Source organism: Mercenaria mercenaria, chromosome 14, assembly GCF_021730395.1.
Source record: "Mercenaria mercenaria strain notata chromosome 14, MADL_Memer_1, whole genome shotgun sequence".
Lineage (NCBI taxonomy): Eukaryota > Metazoa > Mollusca > Bivalvia > Venerida > Veneridae > Mercenaria > Mercenaria mercenaria.
In genome coordinates this window covers 2,791,293-2,816,501 of record NC_069374.1, presented here as the reverse complement: position 1 = coordinate 2,816,501, position 25,209 = coordinate 2,791,293, and the positions used below count along the sequence as shown (strand labels likewise).

The 25,209-nt window shown below is 36.5% G+C and overlaps 1 protein-coding gene across 5 annotated transcripts in view; it reads left to right on the top strand.

Annotated features, from left to right (window-relative positions):
- Positions 1–25,209, top strand: part of LOC128548325 (uncharacterized) — a 79,361-nt gene that overhangs the window by 41,132 nt on the left and 13,020 nt on the right. The window contains exon 1 of one of the 5 annotated variants that reach the window (XM_053522834.1): positions 4,345–4,530. The exons of 2 other annotated variants lie outside the window; for them this stretch is intronic. In XM_053522834.1, the coding sequence (XP_053378809.1) occupies positions 4,505–4,530 (26 nt within the window). In that variant the 5' untranslated portion in view covers positions 4,345–4,504. Of the gene's footprint in view, positions 1–4,344; positions 4,531–15,873; positions 16,016–18,888; positions 19,264–25,209 lie in introns of those variants that run through there. 2 more of the 5 variants (XM_053522832.1, XM_053522830.1) reach the window with 2 other exon arrangements.

The window sequence follows — 25,209 nt, the reverse complement described above, 5'->3', positions numbered from 1 at the left end:
ATACAGTTAAATTACATAACTGACCTATTTAATTTAAAAATATTATTGCTTCAAGGTAAATAATACAGTTATGTTTAAAAATGGATGTGGCCGCGAGTTATGCCAACATAGCGACACGGCCCCACCATAAATAAATCTAAAAGCACTCTCCGCTATTTAAGATATAAAGGAAATCCTCACTTGGTTATATATGCTATTTCATCATTTATTTACGGAAATCCTGTTTGTTAAAATGTACCGTTACATAAAATAGGATACTAATATAATGAATAAGACATGTGACGAAATAATCATTATCAAAAGGCCACTGGATCAGGTTCATGTCATATATCACCAGCATTGTTTGACATATTCGAGTGTTGCATATATATGAAAAAAATCACGTTAAACTAAAGTCTTCTTTCATAGTCGGCCCATTGAAGTCATTTTAACTTGAAAAAACGATTATCTCCTATTATACAGAATTTTATATATATTTGTAACGCACATGTGTTTGTATATGACATTGGGAAAACCGTATAATCTATGAAAAAAGGTCTGCATCAGTAATTATAATTTGGCAAAATTTATCGTTTAACAGATAAATATTTTTAACTAGATCCTCATAAGGTAAAGTTAACTCGGTTTAATGTAAAGTTAATGTGTATGTAGAAATGAAACCACAACAAAATATCATTCCAAAGAAACATGCGACAGCAGTCCTTATTCTGGTCCGTCTCGACTTCCGGTCCGTCTTGACTTCCGGTTGGTATTCGGTATAGGCTGAACACCACTAAATCTAGCTGTTCTTTATTTCATATAAAATCCACTCACTTCATAACGGTGTTTCGACATTTTCTAGCATATCAGATTTTCAGAGACTTATATTCCCATAAAGAACTAGATCGCTACTTTAGAAAAACAAAAAGAAAAGGGGGTGTTAACTTTTATATAAGAAAACTACAGTTCGTTAAATACAACCCGCTGATTTTACTACTTTTCGCTTCTTTCAATTTCTCTTTTCGTGACATTAAATTCTTACGCCGCCATTTTTATCTAGCAGGCAATAGAAACATTCCGATTTCATTAGAATGCAAAGTGATACATACTGAAACGCGGTAGGGTAAAAGTAAGCACGTTGCTGCCGAGAAAATGCACTAGGAAAGGAAAAAAGATTAGTACTATTTATATTTGGACTACTTGTGACTAGACCTGCGGAGGCTTACATTCTATTTGGTAGTGATGAGCCTATAAGAGAATTTTTTTTGTTTGATTTTTCCATGAATTTGCATTCATTCTCAAGGTACACATATTTCACAATGATTCTGCTTTGTTTTGGTGCAAAATATTGAGAAAATGTAGAGAAATGACAATTCATTACAGGTCACCCCCATCCCCAAAAATATGCAAAATTTAGCCCTGTGCAAGCAATATTTCAATTAATTTTACCTTATTCGTGGAATTTACATTTAACACCCATTTAATCGTTACGATGTTTGTCATTTTCATTCAGAAACATGCTAATTTCAATATTATTTAGACAACTGAAGTGCTAAAATGCGAGAAAAGACATTTACTAGGTCCTAAAACGAACCAAAATAGTGCCACCTGGTCGAAAATTCGATCTAAATTCCAAAAACACAAGAAATTTAAGCGTTTTCAGCCATTTGTTACCGTTTTACATCATAAAGAATAGATTAATGGCATTTCCATTCATTTTCGAGGGGTTTCAGAAAATAACATGTATTGCCCCTTATAGGCTGAACACCACTAAATCCAGCTGTTCTTTATTTCATATAAAATCCACTCACTTCATAACGGTGTTTCGACATTTTCTAGCATATCAGATTTTCAGAGACTTATATTCCCATAAAGAACTAGATCACTACTTTAGAAAAACAAAAAGAAAAGGGGGTGTTAACTTTTATATAAGAAAACTACAGTTCGTTAAATACAACCCGCTGATTTTACTACTTTTCGCTTCTTTCAATTTCTCTTTTCGTGACATTAAATTCTTACGCCGCCATTTTTATCTAGCAGGCAATAGAAACATGCCGATTTCATTAGAATGCAAAGTGATACATACTGAAACGCGGTAGGGTAAAAGTAAGCACGTTGCTGCCGAGAAATTGCACTAGGAAAGGAAAAAAGATTAGTACTATTTATATTTGGACTACTTGTGACTAGACCTGCGGAGGCTTACATTCTATTTGGTAGTGATCAGCCTATAGGATGTTTGCTTGAAATGGCGATTACCATATCTACCTTGCTTTAGTGTCCAATAAGCAGTTGACAAGCTAGGGACCATCTTACATATCGCAACTTCTAAGAGAAGGTGGTATGTTGCAGTACATTATTTACTTTACAACATGTGTTCTAGCATGGATTGCAGTAATAAATCATTACACATATCGAACTCGGGCTTTATCGAAATTTTTAACTTGGCCCATCATTTTTTAACAAAATATGACTTGCAATACCTGCCATTAACTAATGCGGATACTGTTCGAAATTAGATCATTGCGGCGGATCATTCACCCACGGTTATTGTTCAACAGTTGCATATTACGCAGGTCACTGACGCGCTTTTCCGAGAGAAAGCATACGTAGTAGTATTTATTCCATCAGTGCTTGACGGCCACCACAATGCACAAATAATGACGACTTTAGTGGCAAGGAATAGATCCCGCATTTTTAGCCGTTCATCCCAACAACTTTCTATATATATGTACATATCGTCACCTCAGTGCAAAAAGTGAATAACTCCATTGACTTAAAGAAGGACTTACTCACTTTTTGCGCTAAAGTGATGATATCTGGTAATAACCCGTTTAAAATGCCCTTATTTTAGTATTTTAGGTATTTGTAGAAACTCCCTCCTTTTTAGTTGGAGACTTGAAAGCATCATTATGTCACGGTATAGAACTTGAATAGTAAAACGGGGAGAAAGTGTTTAGGCGACCGGGAAGCTCAGTTGGTAGAGCATCTGAACGGTATTCTAAAACCCCGGGTTCGAGTCCCGTTCTGGCTGCACATTTTTCTCACCCTGTGACATTTGGCGCCAAACGTTGGGCTGTGACGGCATTACACTGGTTAATATCCGACGCCTGTAATGGCTTATATATAAAGTACCCGCTGAAATTCGAGGACGAATTTCAAAAATAGTAGGGAAATGTGTCGCGGTATAGACTTTGAATAGTAAAACTGGGAGAAAGTGTGTAGGCGGCCGGGTAGCTCAGTCAGTAGACCATCGGAACGGTATTCCAAGGCCCTGGGTTCGAGTCCCGGTCTGGCTGCACATTTTTCTCTACCTGTGACAATTGCATTGAGAGGGGCATTCATTTATTTTTGTTCTTAGTCAAACTGACACAATGGAGATCATATGATTACTTACAAACTTGTGATGGTAGAGAAAGATCTTAGATCTCTTACATGCACTATTGCAGACAATAGTGGGTACATCTGTAGGACCTCCGATCTTACATAAACCAGCTTGTTGGTTTTATCTCATGAAAGAAGTCTACATCTATGGCGAGGTTTCGAACCCACGACAGTTTACGGTAAATGTACAATGGTTTAAAATGCAACAAATAAATTGTATATAAATAATTATATATTTGCATAGCCTTATTTCTACTTCATATGTATCTTTGCCAACTATAATATGAACCGCGCCATGAGAAAACCGACATAGTGCATTTGCGACCAGCATGGATTCAGACCAGCCTGCGCATCAACGCAGTCTGGTTAGGATCCGTGCTGTTTGCAAACGGTTTCTCAAATTGCAGAACAGAATTTTATTTATGCCGTGTACTTGGTACATCGTCATGCATAATAAACAACATATTATGATAATACAGTGTCACGTTAACATGATCTTTCAAACATATGATAATTATGAATAATATAATAATTATACAACAAATAGTAATGTTTAATTATGGAGGATAAACAGTTATAATATAACATTCATAATATACTTATAATAATTCTATCAACAAGTAGGCTTAAATGTGTCCTTAAAGTTGCTAATAGAAGACGCATATGTTAATATTAATTGTTAGCATTCATAATCATATTTCTAGTTTTAACAGATTCTTTAATATACTTTGCAAGATTTAATAATATGCTCTTTTTATTTGTAGTAATAAGTTCAATAAATTTGTACATCGATGGTCTATTATAATAGTACTTCTTAATGTATTTTCTTCTAATATCTATATAACATGGGTATATTAAAATGAAATGAATTGCAATAGGGTTTGAAAGCGAACAGCATGGATCCTGCGCGCAGGCTGGTCTGGATCCATGCTTGTCGCATATGCACTATGTTGGTTTTCACATGGCGCGGCTCATATAATTGTAGTAGTATCAGTGAATACGTATACGCGTGTTTTTGTTTATTTCACCCTATCTATTATGCTAATTGTGACAGGTACTTAACATATTCATTTTTGTTATGAATTTGCCTTCTTGGACTCAGCAATATTATACGAGTGTGTTTCTTTGATAGGATTAGAAAAACATGACAAGTTTTAAAGTTGGAGAAAGGTAATATTTCATTTCATTTTAACTCTTTTGTAACTTATATCTTTACTAATTATCATAAGAACATATTATTATAATAGGATGTTTTGACTTGGTAAATAATTTTTGACATAGTACTACATGCACTTTTAAATAGGATATAAATTATAAAATGCACATTTAAGTAGGATATAACATTTGTAAGTTTCATAGAAAACTTTGACAAAAGGTTTCGAGGAAACGTTTTGTCCTGTCTTGCACTTGACCAAATAAAAGGATATTGATATGGTAGGCGCTGTTAATGAACAGAACAAAACAAAGCAGACTTTATTTCATATAAAATTTCTATTTTTTAAAAAAATCTGTAAAAAGATCCTTTGGAAGCAAAGAATGCAACCAAGAAGAAGAATAGCAGACTCGGGTTTATTGCGTCAGTTCATGAGAGGTAATTAAATGTGCAACACATATCACGCCCCCCTAGCACCGGTTTAAGCTTACACTTTCGGACATTAAAGGCGGTTGATCAGATTTTGATCAAGTAACGGATTTGATCGAAAGTCTAACAAATGATCATTTATGCTTATTTGTGTTCATTGAATGTTTAATACTTGTTCGATTTTCTTTGGAAGCACTTTAAAAAATTGACTTCCCTATCCTGGTTTCCCAACAAAGAGAGAGTTATTTTAGCATATGTATTATTTCAATAAACATACTTTGCCTCAGAAATAATATGAATATGAGAACTATTAAATTATATTTGTCAATGATTAACATTTGTAAATATATGTTTAGCCGAAATTCGTTAGAAAAAGTTTCTAAACTTAATATTACCTCCCTTTACTATGTTGGTTGTGCAACCAGGAATGAATTGTGAAGCTTCACACTGTTTTAAAAATTACCTTTTGGTCAAGATTAGTAAAGTAAAATGTAAAACAAGAAATTATATCGACATCAAATGAAATAGTTCACCTCCGAATACTTTTATATTAAAGGGGAATAGTTACAAAATTTCACACACAAAAAACAACAAACGCAACAAAAAAACAAAACAAAAAAAAAAAACAACAACATACATTTCTAATAGGGATATAACTCTAGGTAACGGGTCTTTTTGTTCATTAAATAAGTTTCTAACAGAATACAGTCTAACCTGTCTTAAGCAGCCAGCCAAGGGAAGCAGACAATTTGGCCGCTAAAGCCAGGTGACCGCTGATCGGAGGTGCAGCCAATATATGTATTTTTCAGACTTCTGGTCAGTTTAGCCTTTAGGCCCATTTTTGGGGGGTTTCCCATTATTATTTTACCAGGATACAATGACGTGCATTTGCCTTCGCAATACGAATGGTCTTCTTAGCAATCTAAAACTTCGGCGTGATTGTTTTACTACAAAAATTGTTACAGACAATTTTCCAACTTCGCCACAACAAGTTTGTTTACAATTTTCGCCATTTTGGTAAGGGAAGCTACTCTCCGCGCTTATTGTCTACGCTAAAATCTACGATTGCCGTTACGTTCGGTAAAAGATGGAGTGGTTTATATTTTTTTTCAAACACAATTAATTTCGTATAAATTTAATAGTATTTTGATGACAGAAGTATGAAAAATCACAAATATTATACTACTAGTTAGTTATCGAGTATTATCTTTAACCGAGGTCAAACTGTGAACAACAAAATTGACCCGAGGTGACACGCTAATTGCCGATAATTACTGGCCATTTGATCATAACAAAAAGGGGATTACACCTTTGGTTATCAGTTTTAATTGAGAAGCTCATGTCATTTTGTCGTTCTTGTGGTGAAGTCACGCGAAACTTAGCAATCACGTGCTTCTCAAAAATCGGGTATCTTCGGCGATTATTGCTTAAAAATAATTGATTTTGAAAGAAAAATGGCCGCTGAAAGGGGTCAAATACGGCGGTCGGGATGCAATTTTGGTGGCCGCTGGCCGCGGACGGCAGGTGGCCGCTGAATAAAGTGATAAAATATAGGAAAATCCGTCGGGGGCGTCATAAAATGGCCGCTGAACGGAGGTGACCGCTGATCGGAGGTGACCGTTAGTACAGGTTAGACTGTACACTAAAAACGAATAATGTCATAAAAGTTGTTTAAATGAGCTTGCCGCCTTTAAACAAAGGACAAAAACAGTAAATAATATGTTTTAGTTTTGCAATTTTAACAAATGCACTTATGATGTATGTGGCAACAAAATGCACAGACCAACATTTTTCATTGCATACTTATCCCCCGTAAACCGGTGTCGGTCATACTTTGTGTCAAGAGCATAACTTAAAAGCCATTAAAGGTATTGACTTCAAGCTTGGCATATAGGTAAGTGGTGATGAGAAAATATACAGAGCGCATAGACTTGGTCGTTAGGTCAATGGCCAAGCTCAAAATTTGGGACTTAATCTGTCCTTCGTATTTTGTGTTTGAAGTACAACTTGAAAACTGATTAGGTTTGAACTTGGAATATAGGTGGTGTGATGAGTGGATTTGAGAACAATCCACATTACTACCCCAATCCACCCTTACTGCCCCTATTGCCCCCTTCCTCCCCCAAAACTCCATTTTTATTTTTGAAGCCTGCAAAAAAATCCATCAGAATAATTGCTCGACCTCGCTCCGATCCACCCCTACCCCCCCCCCCCCCCCCCACCCCCGCCACCAGTATTAAGTATTCCATTGCATGCAGGTTTTTATGTCAAATGTATAGGTTAGTTTCTGTTACCTTGGTACTCCATCACCAGCATCAACCATACGCCCCAATACCCTATCCACCGTCACATTACATCCCTATACAAACACACTTACAAAAACGTTTTCTTTAACTCCTGTGATCTAGAACTTCGGGCGTATATTGTCCCGCTTTGCGCAGCTCTTGTTACTTTTTGTTTACAATTATTTACTTATTCTTCTGCCATGCATCAACTTCCCTACTTCGTGCAAAGAACAAAAAGCGTAGCAAGTGGAGTGGCTCGTCTCTTTGTTGAAGTATTTTGCGCAGGTAAAAATTCTTTATTCTTATGCAAACACTATGTAAATATGATAAATTACAGTTCAGTAAATATCATCCCAGTTTATGAACGTTAAGGCTACACGATTAATATCATATCTTCAGATAGGTTTAATATTACCATCAGTTGTTCCCATTATTGCAGCTTTAATACTTTGAAAAATAACCGCTGTCTTCATTCACTTCACTTACATCTTGTTGCGGCCCAGTCAGTGGTTATTGAATTATGGATAAAGGACTTGAAAATAATCGTGTCATGTATTTTTTCACGATTTTATGCATTAAAATCGTAATAACTATATTGTTGAAAATGTCTATGTAAACATAGTTGCTACAGGCTTACCTGACATTCGCGGATCCAGCCAATTTTCTCAGAGGGGGTCTGACCGATCCCTCACTAAGACCAGGAAGGTCTGGCTAATACGTATTAATCGTTCCAGCTATGCGAACATGTGTCTTTATACACTAAATAATTCGATGGTGTGCTTGTTGTCACAGTTTTAAGGACTAACCTGTTAAGTGTGGGAAAAATTATAAAATTAAGTTTTCTTAAAGGTAAAATTCTTAGTTTCTTTGAGATAATTAACATAAATATGAATTACCCTTCTTCTCTTCTTTCTTTATTTGGGATTTTCTAGGGGGCGGGGGTGTCCGGGGGTCCGGCGCCGTGCATGCCTGAAAATGTGACAACCGTTGTAGTAGTAGTGTGAACAGGTAGTTTTGGTACAGAACTGATTTGTTTACTTCATAACATCTCAATGCAACGATTTAAACCTTCGCGCCCTTTAAAAAGAGACTTTCCATGCGACTGTAGCCTAACATGGGGCGTTCTTCCGGGACCTTAAGATTTCAAGCGGTACCGATTGTTCTTGATTAGATAGATTGTTGCAAAAACAAATAGTGTTTCTCAGTAATTTAACCTAAGGAATTATTGTATATGGTGTAAAATGAAGCACGCGCAACAGTAAACTGACATGTTCTGAATTACCTCCCTTTATTTAGAAAATTACTCGATATTTCATGGTTTTGAATTTTGAGTCGTTACTTAATATTTTTTTTAGGATATTAACGCGCTTACTGAAAAATTAGTTGCTGGTCATGTTATTATATAATAGTTTCACTGGAATTGAATAGGCTGAAGGAAAGGTTCATATGACATCATTCCATTCTTGGGATTTGCCAAGCTATGCATACAAAATTTATGAAAAATGTTTCATATTTCTGCCGTAGGATTTAAGATAAGATTAACATAGCAGATATTAATATTGAGTCTTTTATTCTGATTACCTCTCTTTGTAGCTATGACTGTATTAAGTCATGTGTAAAATTGAAAGTAGTGTTTTTCTAACTATTTAATTATGCAGATTCTTTGTTTAGTCAGCTGTTTTATCTGTTTTTACGTAAAATTAAAAGCCTAATGGGACAATGGATTTTAGCTGAAGTCATCACATAGTCTAGATATAAAGTTCAGTCTCTTATTCATGTGGCTAAATAGAAATATTTCAGTGATCAGCTTAAAAAATAAGTCTGACTCAAAAACTCTGTGGAAGACTTTAAAATATCTTGGTCTCCCTTCCAAGAAAGGACAGTCTGTTTCTAATAACATAGGTTTGAAAGTGGATGGTGAAGTCTGTTCTAACAAACTGAAAGTAGCTGAAACATTTAATACTTTTTACACAACTATTGCTTCTAAACTTATTGAGAAGCTTCCACAGTGCTATAATACGTTTGGAAAGAAATTTCTTTCAAGTTTTTATAGAGATAAAGGTGATAAACCTAATAGTTATTCCTTTTCAGTGGTTTCTGACAACAGTGTTTTAAAAATATTTAAATAAGCTTAGTGCCAATAAAACTACTGGCTTAGACCAAATACCTGCTCGTTTTGTTCGAGACAGTGTGTCTATTATAGCAAGTCCTCTTACTCATTTTATTAATTTGTCAGTTATTCAAGGTGTAGTGCCAGATGGTCTGAAGTCTGCTCGGGTTGTACCATTATTTAAGAAAAATGACAAAACAGAAGTTGACAACTACCGCCTAGTGTCTATTCTAAGTATCATTTCAAATATTTTTGAAAAAGTAATGTATGATCAACTTAAAGCTTATCTTAATGATAAAAAATGCTTTATAGTTTTCAGTCTGGCTTCAGGCAAGGTTTTTCGACTGATACATGTCTCGTACGCTTATCCGACTTTATACGTTTCCAGATGAATAAGGGTCATATGGTAGAAATGGTACTTCTTGATCAGCAAAGACTTTTGACACTGTTGACCATGGTATTTTACTAATGAAATTAGAATCCCTCGGGTTAAGTGATGATGCCATTAGATGCTTTAGGTCTTATCTGTGTGACAGACATCAATTGGTTGATGTATCAGGTATTTTATCTTCTTTTCTAGTATGACATGTGGTGTTCCGCAAGGGTCCATAATTGGACCTCTTTTATTTTTAATCTATGTGAATGACATGTCAGCAGTGGTAAAACAGAAACTGCTATTACATGCTGATGACTCTGGCATATTGGTAACAGGTAAAAGCAAAAGTCAAATTGAGTCTGTGCTTACCAGAGAACTGGAAACAGCCAGTGAGTGGCTTATAGGTAACAAATTATCTTTGCATTTAGGCAAAACAGAGTCCATTTTATTTGGATCTAAACCCAAACTAAGGACTCAAACCAATATGAATATAACTTGCTATGGTAAGGTCATAGATGTTGTTCAATCTGTCAAGTATCTTGGTGCCACTTTCGACCAAAGCTTAACTAGTGAGTCTATGACTAGGTCAGTAATTAGTAAAATAGAAAAAGTGGAAACTCCACAGGTCGCTCAACACAACAAAAACGAACATGTTGCAGGCTCGGTTTGATTGAGCCTGTTCATGGACGGTAGTGGAAATGCATGCTACCGTCCACGCCCTCTAGCCCCGGGTTGAGCAGAACTCAACATTTACACATAAGCCAATGCTAGATTAAAGTTTTTATATAGAAAACGTGAATTTAAACACAGCATACCAGAAAGTTATCAGTGTCACTTTGACTATGCCTGGTCCTTCTGGAATCAGGGTCTGACACAATATCTGAAAAATAGTCTTCAGACAACCCAAAACAAACTGATAAGATTTGTTTTGAATATGGATCCAGTGGCTCATACCATAGGTCTAGACCAGTTCAAATATTTAAAATGGTTGCTAGTTGAAAAAAGGGTTGACCAAATCATATTATGTCATCATTTTAAGGTTAAATCAGGTATGGCACCGGAATATTTGGGAGAACATTTTAACCCTGTTTACTCCATGCATAGCCATAACACACGATTTAGTCCCCAGCCTGATTTATCTAAGTTTATCTAAGCTAAATTTTAGTGACAGTGGCTGTTTCTGTATTCCTAAAGTTAAAGGGTTTTGTAAGAAGTCTTTTGCATATCAGGATTGTACCCTTTGGAATATGTTACCCCTCCAAATACGCAGCATTACAGCTTTTAAACAGTTTAAGACAGCTGCTGTCAAAAATCAGTTGTTGGCTTAAATTTTTTGTATTTTACACTTCAAAGATCGAACTGCTTTTTTGAGTCGGCTAAACGCTTTCAAGCGTTTGACGAGTCCTTGCTATCGCCCGATTTCTCATTCTTATTAAATGGCCTCACAACACAGCGAAGCGATGTAGTTCCATTAGATTATCTCTAATTTCAAAGAGTTCATTGGTCGAATGAAGTTCAGTTATGTCAATCCTATTTGCTATGACAATATACGATGTAATCTGTCAAATTTATGACTTGTAATTGTGCAAAACTCGGATAAAGCCACGTATTTTCTTCCGCGGTAACTCATTAAGCATAAACACGCATAACGATTCTGCAGGATTTGGTAATACATTTGCGCATATGATTATGGTGACGAATTTTGTGCCCTTTTGTCACAAAATAGCAAATAAGATGTTCACAAATTCAAATAAAAACTGCATATTAACTTATTAGCCAAATTATCCATTTGTTACCCTGTCCGTTTCAAAAAATAATCTTTAAAATCATTGCGCAAATAACAAATTTATTGCGCTGTGCATTTTATGAATTGCGCAGGCTCACCAAGCCTGCGTAACATCCAGCGAAAGACAAAATATAGTTCCACAACATACAGCTAGTATTTTATTGAGTCGGGTACCTCTGAAAGCATTGGGATGTCTCTTATCAAAGAGTTTACCACATCGATGAAATTAAATTATGACAGCTTCATTTTAAATGACCCGAATAAGATATGTGCAGTACGTTAATTCTTCCGCGAGACTTCGCGGATGAATCCTAACTATATTCTGGACACTTGTCGGCGAACACGCGTGACCTGTTTATAACAACGCTTCTACGACTTTGCGTGGGTTGAATTTTGCAGTCAGTAAGCGGATAAATTATCGGAAGAAGAAGCTCTTACTGGTTTGTTTAATTACTACTGATATTAAAAATGATTTTATTTCTTATTTTTCGAGAAATAAACAAATCGGCGAAACATTAGATTGTATTTTCTTGTAGTTTTTGAAATCGAAAGTAGATCGTCTATGTTTGGCTGCTTTGACGAAACGAAACAACTTTTTTATGAAAAGATTTAAATAAGAGGTAATTTAACCGTAAACTTCAATGTCAGATACTGCTAACTGCTGCTAAATGTCTTCGTATCATCACAATTTGTAAAACATATTGTTGAAACTGGAGATTTGGAAAAGTGTAATCGTATCCGGATATAATATTTTGGGTAAATATCGAGCTGTGTTATGAAATTTTAACAGTCAAGTAATATACATGATAGATATTATTGTAACAGAAATGATTCTAGAATTTATTTTTATAACACCTACATAGAATCTATATCAGACTCTTATTCTAGTCCTGAGGCATGATCTGAAAGTAAAAAGATAAAGTGACAGTCATTTATACTTTGGATATTGTAATACTAAAAAGAATCTAGGTAATATTTAGAAGTTGAAACATAAAAGTTTTAGTTAGAAATGGCACCAAAGGCTGTATCAAGGGTCTACATATTCAAAAATTTCTTGTGGTGATACCCCAAACCCTACTTGCAGGAGGGGGTATCCTCCCACGCCCTTCCCCCATATTGCCACTTTACAGTTTGATACATTTGCCCTTTTACCACCTGCCACAATGCCCATTTCAAAATCTGACTGCAATTTAAAGCGGGGAGAAACACCCCTCCCCACACCCACCCTGCTACCGACCACGTAAAAATGGCTCAAACATTTTTCAGCCCAGTCTGGGCCTGTCTGTCTACATGAATCAAAATGAATAATTGAAAGTACATGGACTTCGGGATTACAGACATGATTTTGAAGGGGTTAACAGGTCTGGATGATGGTTTTAACTAAAAAAAAAAGAACTGCATTTATTAATATCGGTTACACTATATATTGACACTCAGCAACATTTACATACATGTATCTCAAAACGCAAAAGTAAGTATACTTTAAATTGACATCACTTATAATATGATATAACAATACATAATATATGACACGGTTATCGCCAGGCCGATGATCTGTAAAATATCTGAACAGTTCTTTCGTCCATCCGTTACAAATTGTATGTGGCAGTCCGCGCTGTAAAATTTTAATATATAAATTGTCATATTCAAATTTTATCATGTGCGAATATATACCAGCTGATAATTGCCTCTTTTGGCAATGCCGGAGGCAAATGTTTACTGGAAAAATATATATAGTCATGGGCAGTATCTTCGTGTCAGCTGTCAAATTGTAGTTTGTACTTTCAACATTTTTATTTCTGCAAACCACTCTTCAATTTTAGAGAAATATATCGGGTTTAAATACTTGCATAATGTCAGTCAAAGTTTTACTAGGCACCGACTGAATGTTCATTTCATTTATTGTAACAAAATCTCTGTTTAGTTGGGGGAAAAAGTAAAAACAAACTGAAACTGGTAGACTATACTACCAGTACATCAATCATTAGCCGACTCTCAGGCCCTTCAGGCCTTTGATTTAAATGTTAAATGTTCAGATAAGTTAATACAGTATATTACTTTTAATTTTTAGTCTTTTTATGATGTGGTTAGTATGTGCTGCTCATTATTTCCATAATTTTATTGTTGTAAGCTGGGTCTGTGATATTATATAAGTGTGACACCACTGAGTCTTTCCATTTAAATAATCATGTCTTTCTATGTTGTGCCATCAATGTCAAGGACCACAATGGAAATAGGGGATAATAACTTTTCCCATTTTTATGTTATCCTTGGTATTGATGTGCATAACATGGTCCAACACTTGTGTATACATTTAACAATCTGTATTATATATGCATTATGTTTGTTTTAAACATGTATGTACATTTGTGATATGCCGAAATCTATCTATCTATCTATCTATCTATTTATCTTTCTATGTGTTCACGGCATGCATTTATCAAATGATAAAGTTGTCATTTATCTCACATTTTATCGTTTTTACTTAAGACTGACTCTTTATACGGTCGTCAGAGCATATACACTGTATCTGGTTACCAAGAATAAAATTCTTTTTTCTTCCGGCCGCAGGCCGGTATTGATTTTCTTTTTATCTTTTCTTCCTGTTTATATCTGGGGTGAAGGTAAAAGCGGATTAAAACTGCATTTTGATTGGTAAAACAAAAATTCCACAGGTTTCCGAATGGAATAAATTATATTTTCTTAAGGGGTTTGCAGGTGCTCTGAGCTGTATTGTTAGACAGTATAATCCGTTACAAGGCTTCTGTGGAAATAGCCTGTAAATTTTAAAACGTCATAAACCTGAATCCTCTGTGACAGAGTTTAGCTCTGCCACTCTGATACGGAAACGATTTACAGTCAACTCGTCCCCTAGTCAACTCTTCCCCACTGTCAACTCGTCCCCATTTTGGTAATTTCATATCCCTTGACGATTTCAAAAATGGATTTTTCGCCCCTTCCCCCCCCCCCCCCCCCTTTTTAGCCTTCTTTGTCAACGTTTCCTAGATTATAATTAATGTAATTTTTATGGTGTCAAATATGTTCTGTAAAATAGGTTCTACATAATGCGGAAGAGCATTAGTGCCAGGTGCGTATTTTTATCAACTCGAAATTTCGACTTTGTAACTCGAAATTTCGAGTTACGTAAGTCGAAAAATTTCGAGTTACAAAGTCGAAATTTTAAGATAGTACCTCTAAATTTCGAGTTAATAAGTCGAAATTTCGGATTACTAACTGTAAATTTCGAGTTACCTAACTCGAAACTTTGAGTTAATAACACAAAATTTCGAGTTACTGTCTTGCCCTTTTATCCGCAAAATTTAATCGTCTGTCCGTCTGTCAAAGGCCAAAAATGTAATGGACGACTTTTGTCTCTTTGAAGTCTACACATCCATATTGTACCCAACATGTGGTGACGTAAACATATATTACCATACATCAATGTATGACCTACCATAGCCCCTCCAGATTTGAGCTACTCCAGATTTCAAGCTGTATCCATGATATGTACCTTCATTTACATATTCAGTGGTAGGGGTTCGAACTTGGTCGTAACCTTCCACATATGGTCAAAATAGTGAAATACTTAAGTTTGAATACTTCCCGGTCACCTTCTATGACCTCTCCTCAAAATCTAGATCCGTCAAAGTACCTGGTCTTGGTCAGACTCATAACTACACGTTCATTTATGGTATGTCCATATTTCATTGCCATATGGGCTCGAACTAGGTCGAAAACCTTCCAGACTTAAACATGGTTTAGGCACCTGGGGTCTCCCTCCAACATAAAAGCTGGGAAGTCGCCATATGACCTATAATTGTGTCGGTGTGATGTTAAACCCAACAAAATCAATAAACAAACATGGTTTAAATAGTGATATTTTCTATGAGCAAACACTGTCCGGTCATCTTAATCATCTGACCCTGCAGGGCTAGCCGATGGATACACCAGGTACATAATCTTGGCCAGGACCTATACATCAACGTAAACAATCATAGTAACTCGAATTTTCAAATTACAAAGTCGAAATTTCAAGATACTTACCTAGAAATTACGACTTAGTAACTCGAAATTTCGAGATACGTAACTCGAAATTTCGACCTAGTAACTCAACATTTCGACTTAGAAACTCGACATTTCGAGTTAGTAACTCAAAATTTTGAATTAATAAATAACATACACCTGGCACTAATGCTCTTCCATATCTATATGTATAAAAAAGTAAAAACTTTACTTTAAAAACTACATTTTGTTTTGCTTTATAAATACCCGATTGTATGTTAAAGTGCAGAGTGCATGCACGTTTCGTAGCTTAAAGTGTGCACTGACCAATGCGGCCGTGTAGCTTTTTTTAAAAGGTACTTGTTTTCTAGTAAATTGGATTTATATTTACCTTGTTTACAAAAATCAATCACATTTTCGGAAAATACCTCATCACAAAATGACAATACTGTTGTATTCAGTTTTATGCTAGGATTAGGAAAATGGCTTTTAAACATTTCAGATTTGGAGAAAGGTAACAGTTTGAATTCTTAATTCATTTCTTTGTTGATACGACATGGTATATAATATGCTTTGTACCAAATCTGCACATTTGAGCAGATTTTTTTCAAACATTTTTAAGAAGCGAGTTTCACAGAAACCTTTAAATAGGTACATATATTTTGTAATTGTCCTAAATTAAATACAAGATCGGTTGTACCTGATCGACAGACGGTTTAATGTGGAACGCTATTGTTGTCTCTCGATGTTGCTATAATCTTACCCATATAATTATACAGTGATATCCTTTCCGTTGCCATAACGTAGTAAAACGTACAAGTGTCTTTCGCGCTTCTTTAGAATCAACATTATTACACGAAATCTTGAAAACATTTCGGAAATGTCTAGGTCTGCAGCTCTCAAATACGGAAAAATCTTACGTCCGAGGCATATAATGACTCCTTCAGACAACATCAAAATGGACCTTTCGAACGATTTGATGATGTTCCAAAAATCCATATACTCTTGCTCCGTTACGGACCCCTGTGTGATTTGTGTTTATTCCGGGTTCAAATATGTTTTCGTAGATAAAAAGCTGACATGTCTAGCTAAAGCCCAGGTATTTCAAGTGAAAAGTAGAAAAAAAAAAAAAAAAAAAAAAAAAAAGAAGTCCACGAGCATACATTTAGACGGGGCGACCCCTGCGCTTGACCTCGTTTTCAAGTTTAGCCTGAAAAAGCTGAAGGTCGTCTCGCGTTATTTTCTGTGTTGTCAAAAACATACATATGCCTGAAAAGTAGATCCCTCGGAAGCACCGAGAAGAAACAAACAATGAAAATTGCAAATTCGAATTGATTGTGTCTGTTCACAAGCAGTAATGGAAAATGCAACACTGCCCACGCCCCCTAGCACCGGCTTAAGCGGTATTAACCAGTAAAAATCGTTCGGTGCTTTTTTTATATATATATTTCCGGTGATTTTAACTTTTTATTGTGTGATGGTGCTTTTAACTGTGCTTACATATGCATTTGCGGTCTGTATAGTAATGTGATACATTCATATAAGATTCTTTCACTGGTGGTAGGTGCAGATGGTAGAATTCGGCTTGAGAATAACTGTTTTTTTTTTGGCGGTAACGAGGCTCTGCCTAGATTGCCGAGTTACCGCAAAACAGTTACCCAAGAGCCAGATATTTCCACACGTACCTTCAGCTAGTGATAGATTCTTTTACTTGCATGCCACATTCTTCAATTTGTAGAATATATAAAGAAAGGTTTTTCTTTTAAGAACTATTTTATCATACGGTAGTAAATGAATTTACGCATTCATCCCTAAAATACAGCACGTGAGTCATGTTACACCCCTTTGTGTAAGATGAGTTTTTATGGGAAAAAGCACGGGAAAATCCTATCTTTCTTGCAAGAAATAGGCTGCGTCCTTCCGTTGTCCTCCGTCCGTCCGTCCGTCTTCCGTCAGTCACACTTTGTGTCCGATCCATAAATCTGCCATCGAAGAAGGGATTTGAAATTACTTGGCACAAAATGAGGCGACGTGTCATGCGCAAGACCCAGACCCCTAGCTCCAAGGTCAATTCCACACTTAGACGTTAAAGATTAACATGGTCCACTTCTTTTTCGGTGCGTAACTCGGCCATTCATCAAGGGATTTTGAAATTACTTGGCCCAAATGTTCACCATAATGAGGCGACGTGTCATGCGTAAGACTCAGGCCCCTAGCTCCAAGGTCAATTCCACACTTAGAGGTTAAAGGTTAACATGGTCTGTTTCTTGTCCGGTCCGTAACTCTGCCATTCATCAAAGGATTTTAGCATTACTTGGCACAAATGTTCCTTATAACGAGTTGCTGTATCATGTGCAAGATCCTGACCCCTATCTTCAAGGTCGAAGTCACCACCATTGGAGAACATGTTTGGTATTTGTTTGTCCGGTCTGTAACATTTTTTATGTACTTGTGTTGTTCAAATAACTTTGCATAAATATTCACTATTTCAAGACATTGTTTAATTTGCAAAAATCCAAGGTCACGGGCACCCAAGTTAATTTTCGTGCGTGCGTGCGTGTGTTTGTTTGTATATGAAACTACCTCCCTTTTATATGATAGATTTATTTCTGTGTAGAATGATAAAGTACGATACATGTGTTTTATATCAGTTTTCCCACTAATTTAAAAATGAAATTATGTTTTAAGTAAGATGATTGGTATATATATATATATATTCTTTTTGTATAAGGCTATTAACTATTGTAGGCTTGTAGAATGCAAACCCATGCACAAGTTGTAACTTGTAAAAAAGTATTACTACGTGCTGATATGTAGTGACACTGCATCAACAGTAAACTTAACTTTTTCTGGTGTGTAATTTAAAAACAAGTTTTTAGTACCATGTAAGTGTCATGGATTTCATTTGTTTATTACTTACCTCCATTTAATGTGAGAATCGCGCTAAGAAGTACAAAGTATACACATGAATGTAAATATTAAAGATTATACACATGTTTAAGACATACATCAACAATTACAAATTTACCTATTAACATCCCATAATATATTAAAGGCGCATGTGCTTAAAATCATTTTGAAATCAAGATACTGAGCCTTGTCAATACTTTAAATTCATACTAAAGGCGGATAATGACAACCAGTAAACACTAATTCTATGTAATCACAGTAATCGATTGTTTATTTTTCGTAGATAAATCATTAATAAACACGAAAGTTGAAAATTGAAATAAAATGCTGCTTACATGTAATTGACCACCTTTAAACTAGACTACCCAGGTTTATATCTATTGCATAATTATTTGAAATCGTTTGCGCCAGTAAGCTTTTCATCTTGTTTGTCACCTTGTGCTTAGCCACTGATGTAAATAAATCAAGTTAGTCCGGCGAAATTCAAAAGACTTAAATACTTGAAAATCACACACATTTTTGTGGTCTTATCAATAATCAATAGACAAATACTTCAAACCAATATTAGTATTAATTTGCGTTCGCTAGATATTACCAATAATTAATGAGTGAAAACCTGCAGGTTAAATTGATTTTAATTTTTGCTTCGGGGATATCAACTGCTAAATTTAGAACTACCGTAAAGTGTTCAACTTCAAACGGTTTTATTGTTTAAATGATCAGTGTTAAAAGGTGAAAACAGAGAAAAAACATGTAAATGAGATTAAAAAGGAATGAAGTTTCATACACTAGGTTACGAACCAATAGACAGGGGAACAATAGGCACATGGATGATACAGAGTGTTTTGTTATGTAAGTAGATACTATTTTTATATTGAACTCACCTTGATGTAACAATTTAACGAATGAATATAGGTTAAACGATAGCGTTATGAATAACAACGCTTTTGCATATATATATTGAACTATTTGAACCGTGAAGGTGTTCTTTATATATTTTATTTTAAAATTGTAATATATGTTGACTTTACCGTATCCGCTTATTATTTATTTTAACGTGTGCTTGGTATAAATGTAGTCTGCCTGTTTATTAATTGTTATAAAATCTTTATCAGTTAAGGTCACTCACCAGGAAGCTATATGTATTCCCTATCAATGACCTTCCAAGCGAAATAGTTAATATTCCATCATCCACATCATCGTAAATTTTAACTCAATTTTAAAAAAATGAACATAATGGCGTATATGCCTGGGTTATGGGACACATGTTTCACTCAAGGTGGTCTTTAGAAGAATGATTTTATTATTATGACATTTTGATAAAAAAAAATAGATATGCGGTTTTCTCTGATGAACAGTGTATGTTTTTAAAGCCAGGTCAAAGACGTGCATGTCTGAAAACTCTCTTGACCCTAGTTTTCTTTTTATTTGTTGGTCAGTTCTGGATGTAGATATTTTTGTAGAAACCGTTACAAAACGAGTAAAATTTGCCTTATAGTAATAATGTTTAAATAAGCTCATACTAACAGATATTTTAATAAAACAAGAGGTAAACGAGAACATCGTATTTCCCGAAGCATATTAGAACAGCTTATTTTAACTGTGTATGTCGTGTTTGGTAAAAGTAAAATAAAAAATAAAGAGTAGAATTCCTGGCTGCACTGATCACAGCAAACATTACCAGCTTTAGACATAAGAGCCATCATTGCTATAGCAACTGATTGTTAGCATGCTAGAATTTGAACTAGTTACCTGAAATGTAATATGAATAATTGATTCAGCGGTATAGAATTTCAATTGATCTCTCTATCTTATTATTTCTCTCTCTCTCGCTTTCTTCTAGTAGCCACATATCTCCGATATTGTCCTGGGAAACTTAAAATATATCTTCCCATCTGTTGCTGTATTGATTATATATGTAAAATGAATCGCATTTGCTTATATAATATTGGCTTAGCGAAGACCACATTTTATCTGTAAAATCGTGTGAATTTTCAAGGAACGAAATATTAAGATTCCTTAATAATTATGGCTATGCTAATTCTGTATGTTTATTCACTGTTTTGTTAGTTTAAACAATATTTATTTCCAACTATGCATTACATACACTGCATAAGTTTACAGGATCGTACAGAAAGCCACAAGCTTGATCAAGACCTCGTTTTTGTATATTAAGAACACATATTTATGGTCCAATTTTCGAAGTTATAACACAACGGTACAAGTAGACATCTGATGTTGTAACTAGGTTTTGACGAAGCAAAAATATAGAAACTAAAATCGAACGTGCGCAGTCAGTCTGGTATAAAGCAACACACAGTCTGACAGCTTAAGACAAGTGGCTGCTTAAGACAAGTTGAACACAGAACAGAAGATAACTGACTAGCGGTTTAAGACAAGTGGCTGCTTAAGACAAGTTGAACACAGAACAAAGATTAACTGACTAGCGGTTTAAGGCAAGCAGCTGCTTAAGACAAGTTGAACACAGAACAAAAGTTAACTGACTAGCGGTTTAAGATAGGCGGCTGCTTAAGTCAAGTTGAGCACAGAACAAAAATTAACTGACTAGCGGTTTAAGGCAAGCAGCTGCTAAAGACAAGTTGAACACAGAACAAAAGTTAACTGACTAGCGGTTTAAGACAGTTGGCTGCTTAAGACAAGTTGAACACAGAACAAAAATCACTGACTAGCGGTTTAAGGCAAGCAGCTGCTTAAGACAAGTTGAGGACAGAACAAAAGTTAACTGACTAGCGGTTTAAGACAGTTGGCTGCTTAAGACAAGTTGAACACAGAACAAAAATCACTGACTAGCGGTTTAAGGCAAGCAGCTGCTTAAGACAAGTTGAACACAGAACAGAAGTTAACTGACTAGCGGTTTTAGACAGGTGGCTGCTTAAGACAAATTGAACACAGAACAAAAATTAACTGACTAGCGGTTTAAGGCAAGCAGCTGCTTAAGACATGTTGAACACAGAACAGAAGTTAACTGACTAGCGGTTTTAGACAGGTGGCTGCTTAAGACAAATTGAACACAGAACAAAAATTAACTGACTAGCGGTTTAAGGCAAGCAGCTGCTTAAGACAAGTTGAACACAGAACAGAAGTTAACTGACTAGCGGTTTTAGACAGGTGGCTGCTTAAGACAAATTGAACACAGAACAAAAATTAACTGACTAGCGGTTTAAGGCAAGCAGCTGCTTAAGACAAGTTGAACACAGAACAAAAGTTAACTGACTAGCGGTTTAAGGCAAGCAGCTGCTTAAGACAAGTTGAACACAGAACAGAAGTTAACTGACTAGCGGTTTAAGGCAAGCAGCTGCTTAAGACAAGTTGAACACAGAACAGAAGTTAACTGACTAGCGGTTTTAGACAGTTGGCTGCTTAAGACAAGTTGAACACAGAACAGAAGTTAGCTGACTAGCGGTTTAAGACAGTTGGCTGCTTAAGACAAGTTGAACACAGAACAGAAGTTAACTGACTAGCGGTTTAAGATAAGTGGCTGCTTAATATAGCAGCTGTATAAGAATAATTATTTATATAATTGATGTACTTTTTTAAGTTGAACACAGAACAAAAGTTAACTGACTAGCGTTTTAAGACAGTTGGCTGCTTAAGACAAGTTGAACACAGAACAGAAGTTAGCTGACTAGCGGTTTACGGCAAGCAGCTGCTTAAGACAAGTTGAGCACAGAACAGAAGTTAACTGACTAGCGGTTTAAGGCAAGCAGCTGCTTAAGACAAGTTGAACACAGAACAGAAGTTAACTGACTAGCGGTTTACGGCAAGCAGCTGCTTAAGACAAGTTGAGCACAGAACAAAGATTAACTGACTAGCGGTTTAAGGCAAGCAGCTGCTTAAGACAAGTTGAACACAGAACAGAAGTTAACTGACTAGCGGTTTTAGACAGTTGGCTGCTTAAGACAAGTTGAGCACAGAACAGAAGTTAGCTGACTAGCGGTTTAAGGCAAGCAGCTGCTTAAGACAAGTTGAACACAGAACAGAAGTTAGCTGACTAGCGGTTTAAGGTAAGCAGCTGCTTAAGACAAGTTGAGCACAGAACAAAAGTTAACTGACTAGCGGTTTAAGAGAAGTGACTGCTTAATATAGCAACTGTATAAGAATAATCATTTATATAATTGATGTACGTTTTTAACTAGTGAATTAAAGATTGAAAATTCTCTTAGGATAAGGAGTTGAGACGGTAACATTCTAACTTAGTTTATTCTCAGTGACTAAGGGGGTCCTAGACATGATAATATGTTCTAATTTGTTAAAGCAGTTTAAACAGACAATTTTATAAACATATATTTGTTATTTGTTTCCTGACGCTGACACAATGATAGTCGTGAAATGAATTTCAATAAAAATACGGCGATATTTTTGAAATATTGATGTCTTTTCACTTTCATCTATCGACAAAGACGGACTTAATATTTTATAAGTCACCATGGTTATATCGATTAGGAATCGTAATACAAGCATTGCATGGCAAAAATGAATTTTTTTTAGAACATACGTTTTATTTTGTCGAAGGTACGCTTATAAGTACGGACTTATGAAATAATAAGTTAACAGGAACAGTATGTTTACACATAAAAATGATAATTTGATGTGGTTTTCGGATTCCGCAACAAGGACATATATAAGGAAACAACCCTGCCATTTGATTCCCTCTGGGATCTGCTAATTCTTTTGTTTGTATCAACTTGCCCAAAGACCAGTGTATCTTGTATTGCTTAGTCAGTTTCGTAAATAATTCGTTTTCATGCTTTGTCTGATCACTCATTTCCTTGGTTACGTCCTGCCTTCCCTTGGTCACGTCCTACCTTCCCTTGGTCACTTCCTTCATTCCCTTGGTCACGTTCTACCTTCCCTTGGTCACTTCCTGCCTCCCATTGGTCACGTCCTGCCTTCCCTTGGCCACTTCCTGCCTTCCCTTGGTCACGTCCAGCCTTCCCTACCCTTGGTCACGTCCTGCCTTCACTTGGTCACCTCCTGCCTTCCCTTGGTCACTTCCTGCTTTCCCTTGGTCACGTCCAGCCTTCACTTGGTCACTTTCTTCATTCCCTTGGTCACGTCCTGCCTTTCTTGGTCACTTCCTGCCTTTCCTTGGTCACTTTCTGCCTTCCTTTTGTCACTTTCTTCATTCCCTTGGTCACATCCTGCCTTCCCTTGGTCACTTCCTGCCTTCTCTTGGTCACTTCCTTGGTCACGTCCTTCATTCCCTTGGTCACGTCCTACCTTCCCTTGGTCACTTCCTGCCTTCCATTGGTCACGTCCTGCCTTCCCTTGGCCACTTCCTTCATTCCCTTGGTCACTTCCTTCATTCCCTTGGTCACTTCCTGCCTTCCCTTGGTCACTTCCTTCATTCTCTTGGTCACGTCCTACCTTCCTTTGGTCACTTCCTGCCTTCCATTGGTCACGTCCTGCCTTCCCTTGGCCACTTCCTGCCTTCCCTTTGTCACGTCCAGCCGTCCCTTCCCTTGGTCACGTCCTGCTTTCTCTTGGGCACTTCCTGCCTTCCCTTGGTTACTTTCTGCTTTCTCTTGGTCACGTCCAGCCTTCACTCGGTCACTTTCTTCATTCCCTTGGTCACTTCCTGCCTTTCTTGGTCACTTCCTGCCTATCCTTGGTCATTTCGGCCTTTCTTTTGTCACTTTCTTCATTCCATTGGTCACGTCCTGCCTTCCCTTGGTCACTTCCTGCTTTCCCTTAGTCATGTCCAGCCTTCGCTTGGTCACTTTCTTCATCCCCTTGGTCACGTCCTGCCTTCCATTGGTCACTTCCTGCCTTTCCTTGGTTACGTCCTGCCTTCCCTTGGTCACGTCCTGCCTTCCCATGGTCACTTCCTGCCTTTCCTTGGTCACGTCCTGCCTTCCCTTGATCACTTCCTGCCTTCCCTTGGTCACATCCTGTATTCCCTTGGTCACTTCCTGTCTTCCCTTGGTCACGTCCTTGCTTCCCTTGGTCACTTCCTGTCTTCTCTTGGTCACTTTCTGCCTTCCTTTTGTCACTTCCTGCCTTCCTTTGGCCACTTTCTGCCTCTTTTAGCCCCATCAAATCAAGTTATCCGGACATGAAATGCTATTCATTATTACATAAATTCTTCTACCAGTCGTCAGTACAAAGTGTGTGCACTTTGTGCAATAAAACTGGTCTAAAGTTCAGTGCAATATTTTGTTTGGCTAGAGAAAACTTGAAAAACAACTAACTGAAATTTATAACTGATGTCAAGTAAGAAAACGTTTATTGAAATACGTTCCGTTACTAGTCAAATATACCACTAACAATCGTCGGTCTTTCAGGCAATACGTGTACACTACTGCGTGGAAATCATTTAATACCCCGTTTTCTTATGCCTCAACTGCAGCTACTACAAAATGAAAGTTCATTCATAAGAAGTTAATATACGACTTGGTCTTGCCTTCTTGCCATAATGGCACACTTATTGCTCTGATTGTTCTGGGGCTTTAGCCCGAGGGACATTATTAAACTAGGCGTGCCAGTATGACTGGAAGACACCAGCAGTCGTTTATTATATGGCCTTTTATTACACACCTTTGCTTCATATTTATTAGTGTATTTTCGTTTTACATATTTTCAACTAAATTAAAAGCATCATTTCTATTGATTTTTTCATCAGCACTGCCATCATTACTTGACAGCCGATCTGAAAATGATTCAGTAGGCTTTTGCCCGCCATAATGACGTTACTATATGACGTCAACGTTAGAACGCGCTGACGTTCTGGTTGCCCGGGGCCATTGTGGTTATGGCGCGTGAGTCACACTTCGCCAT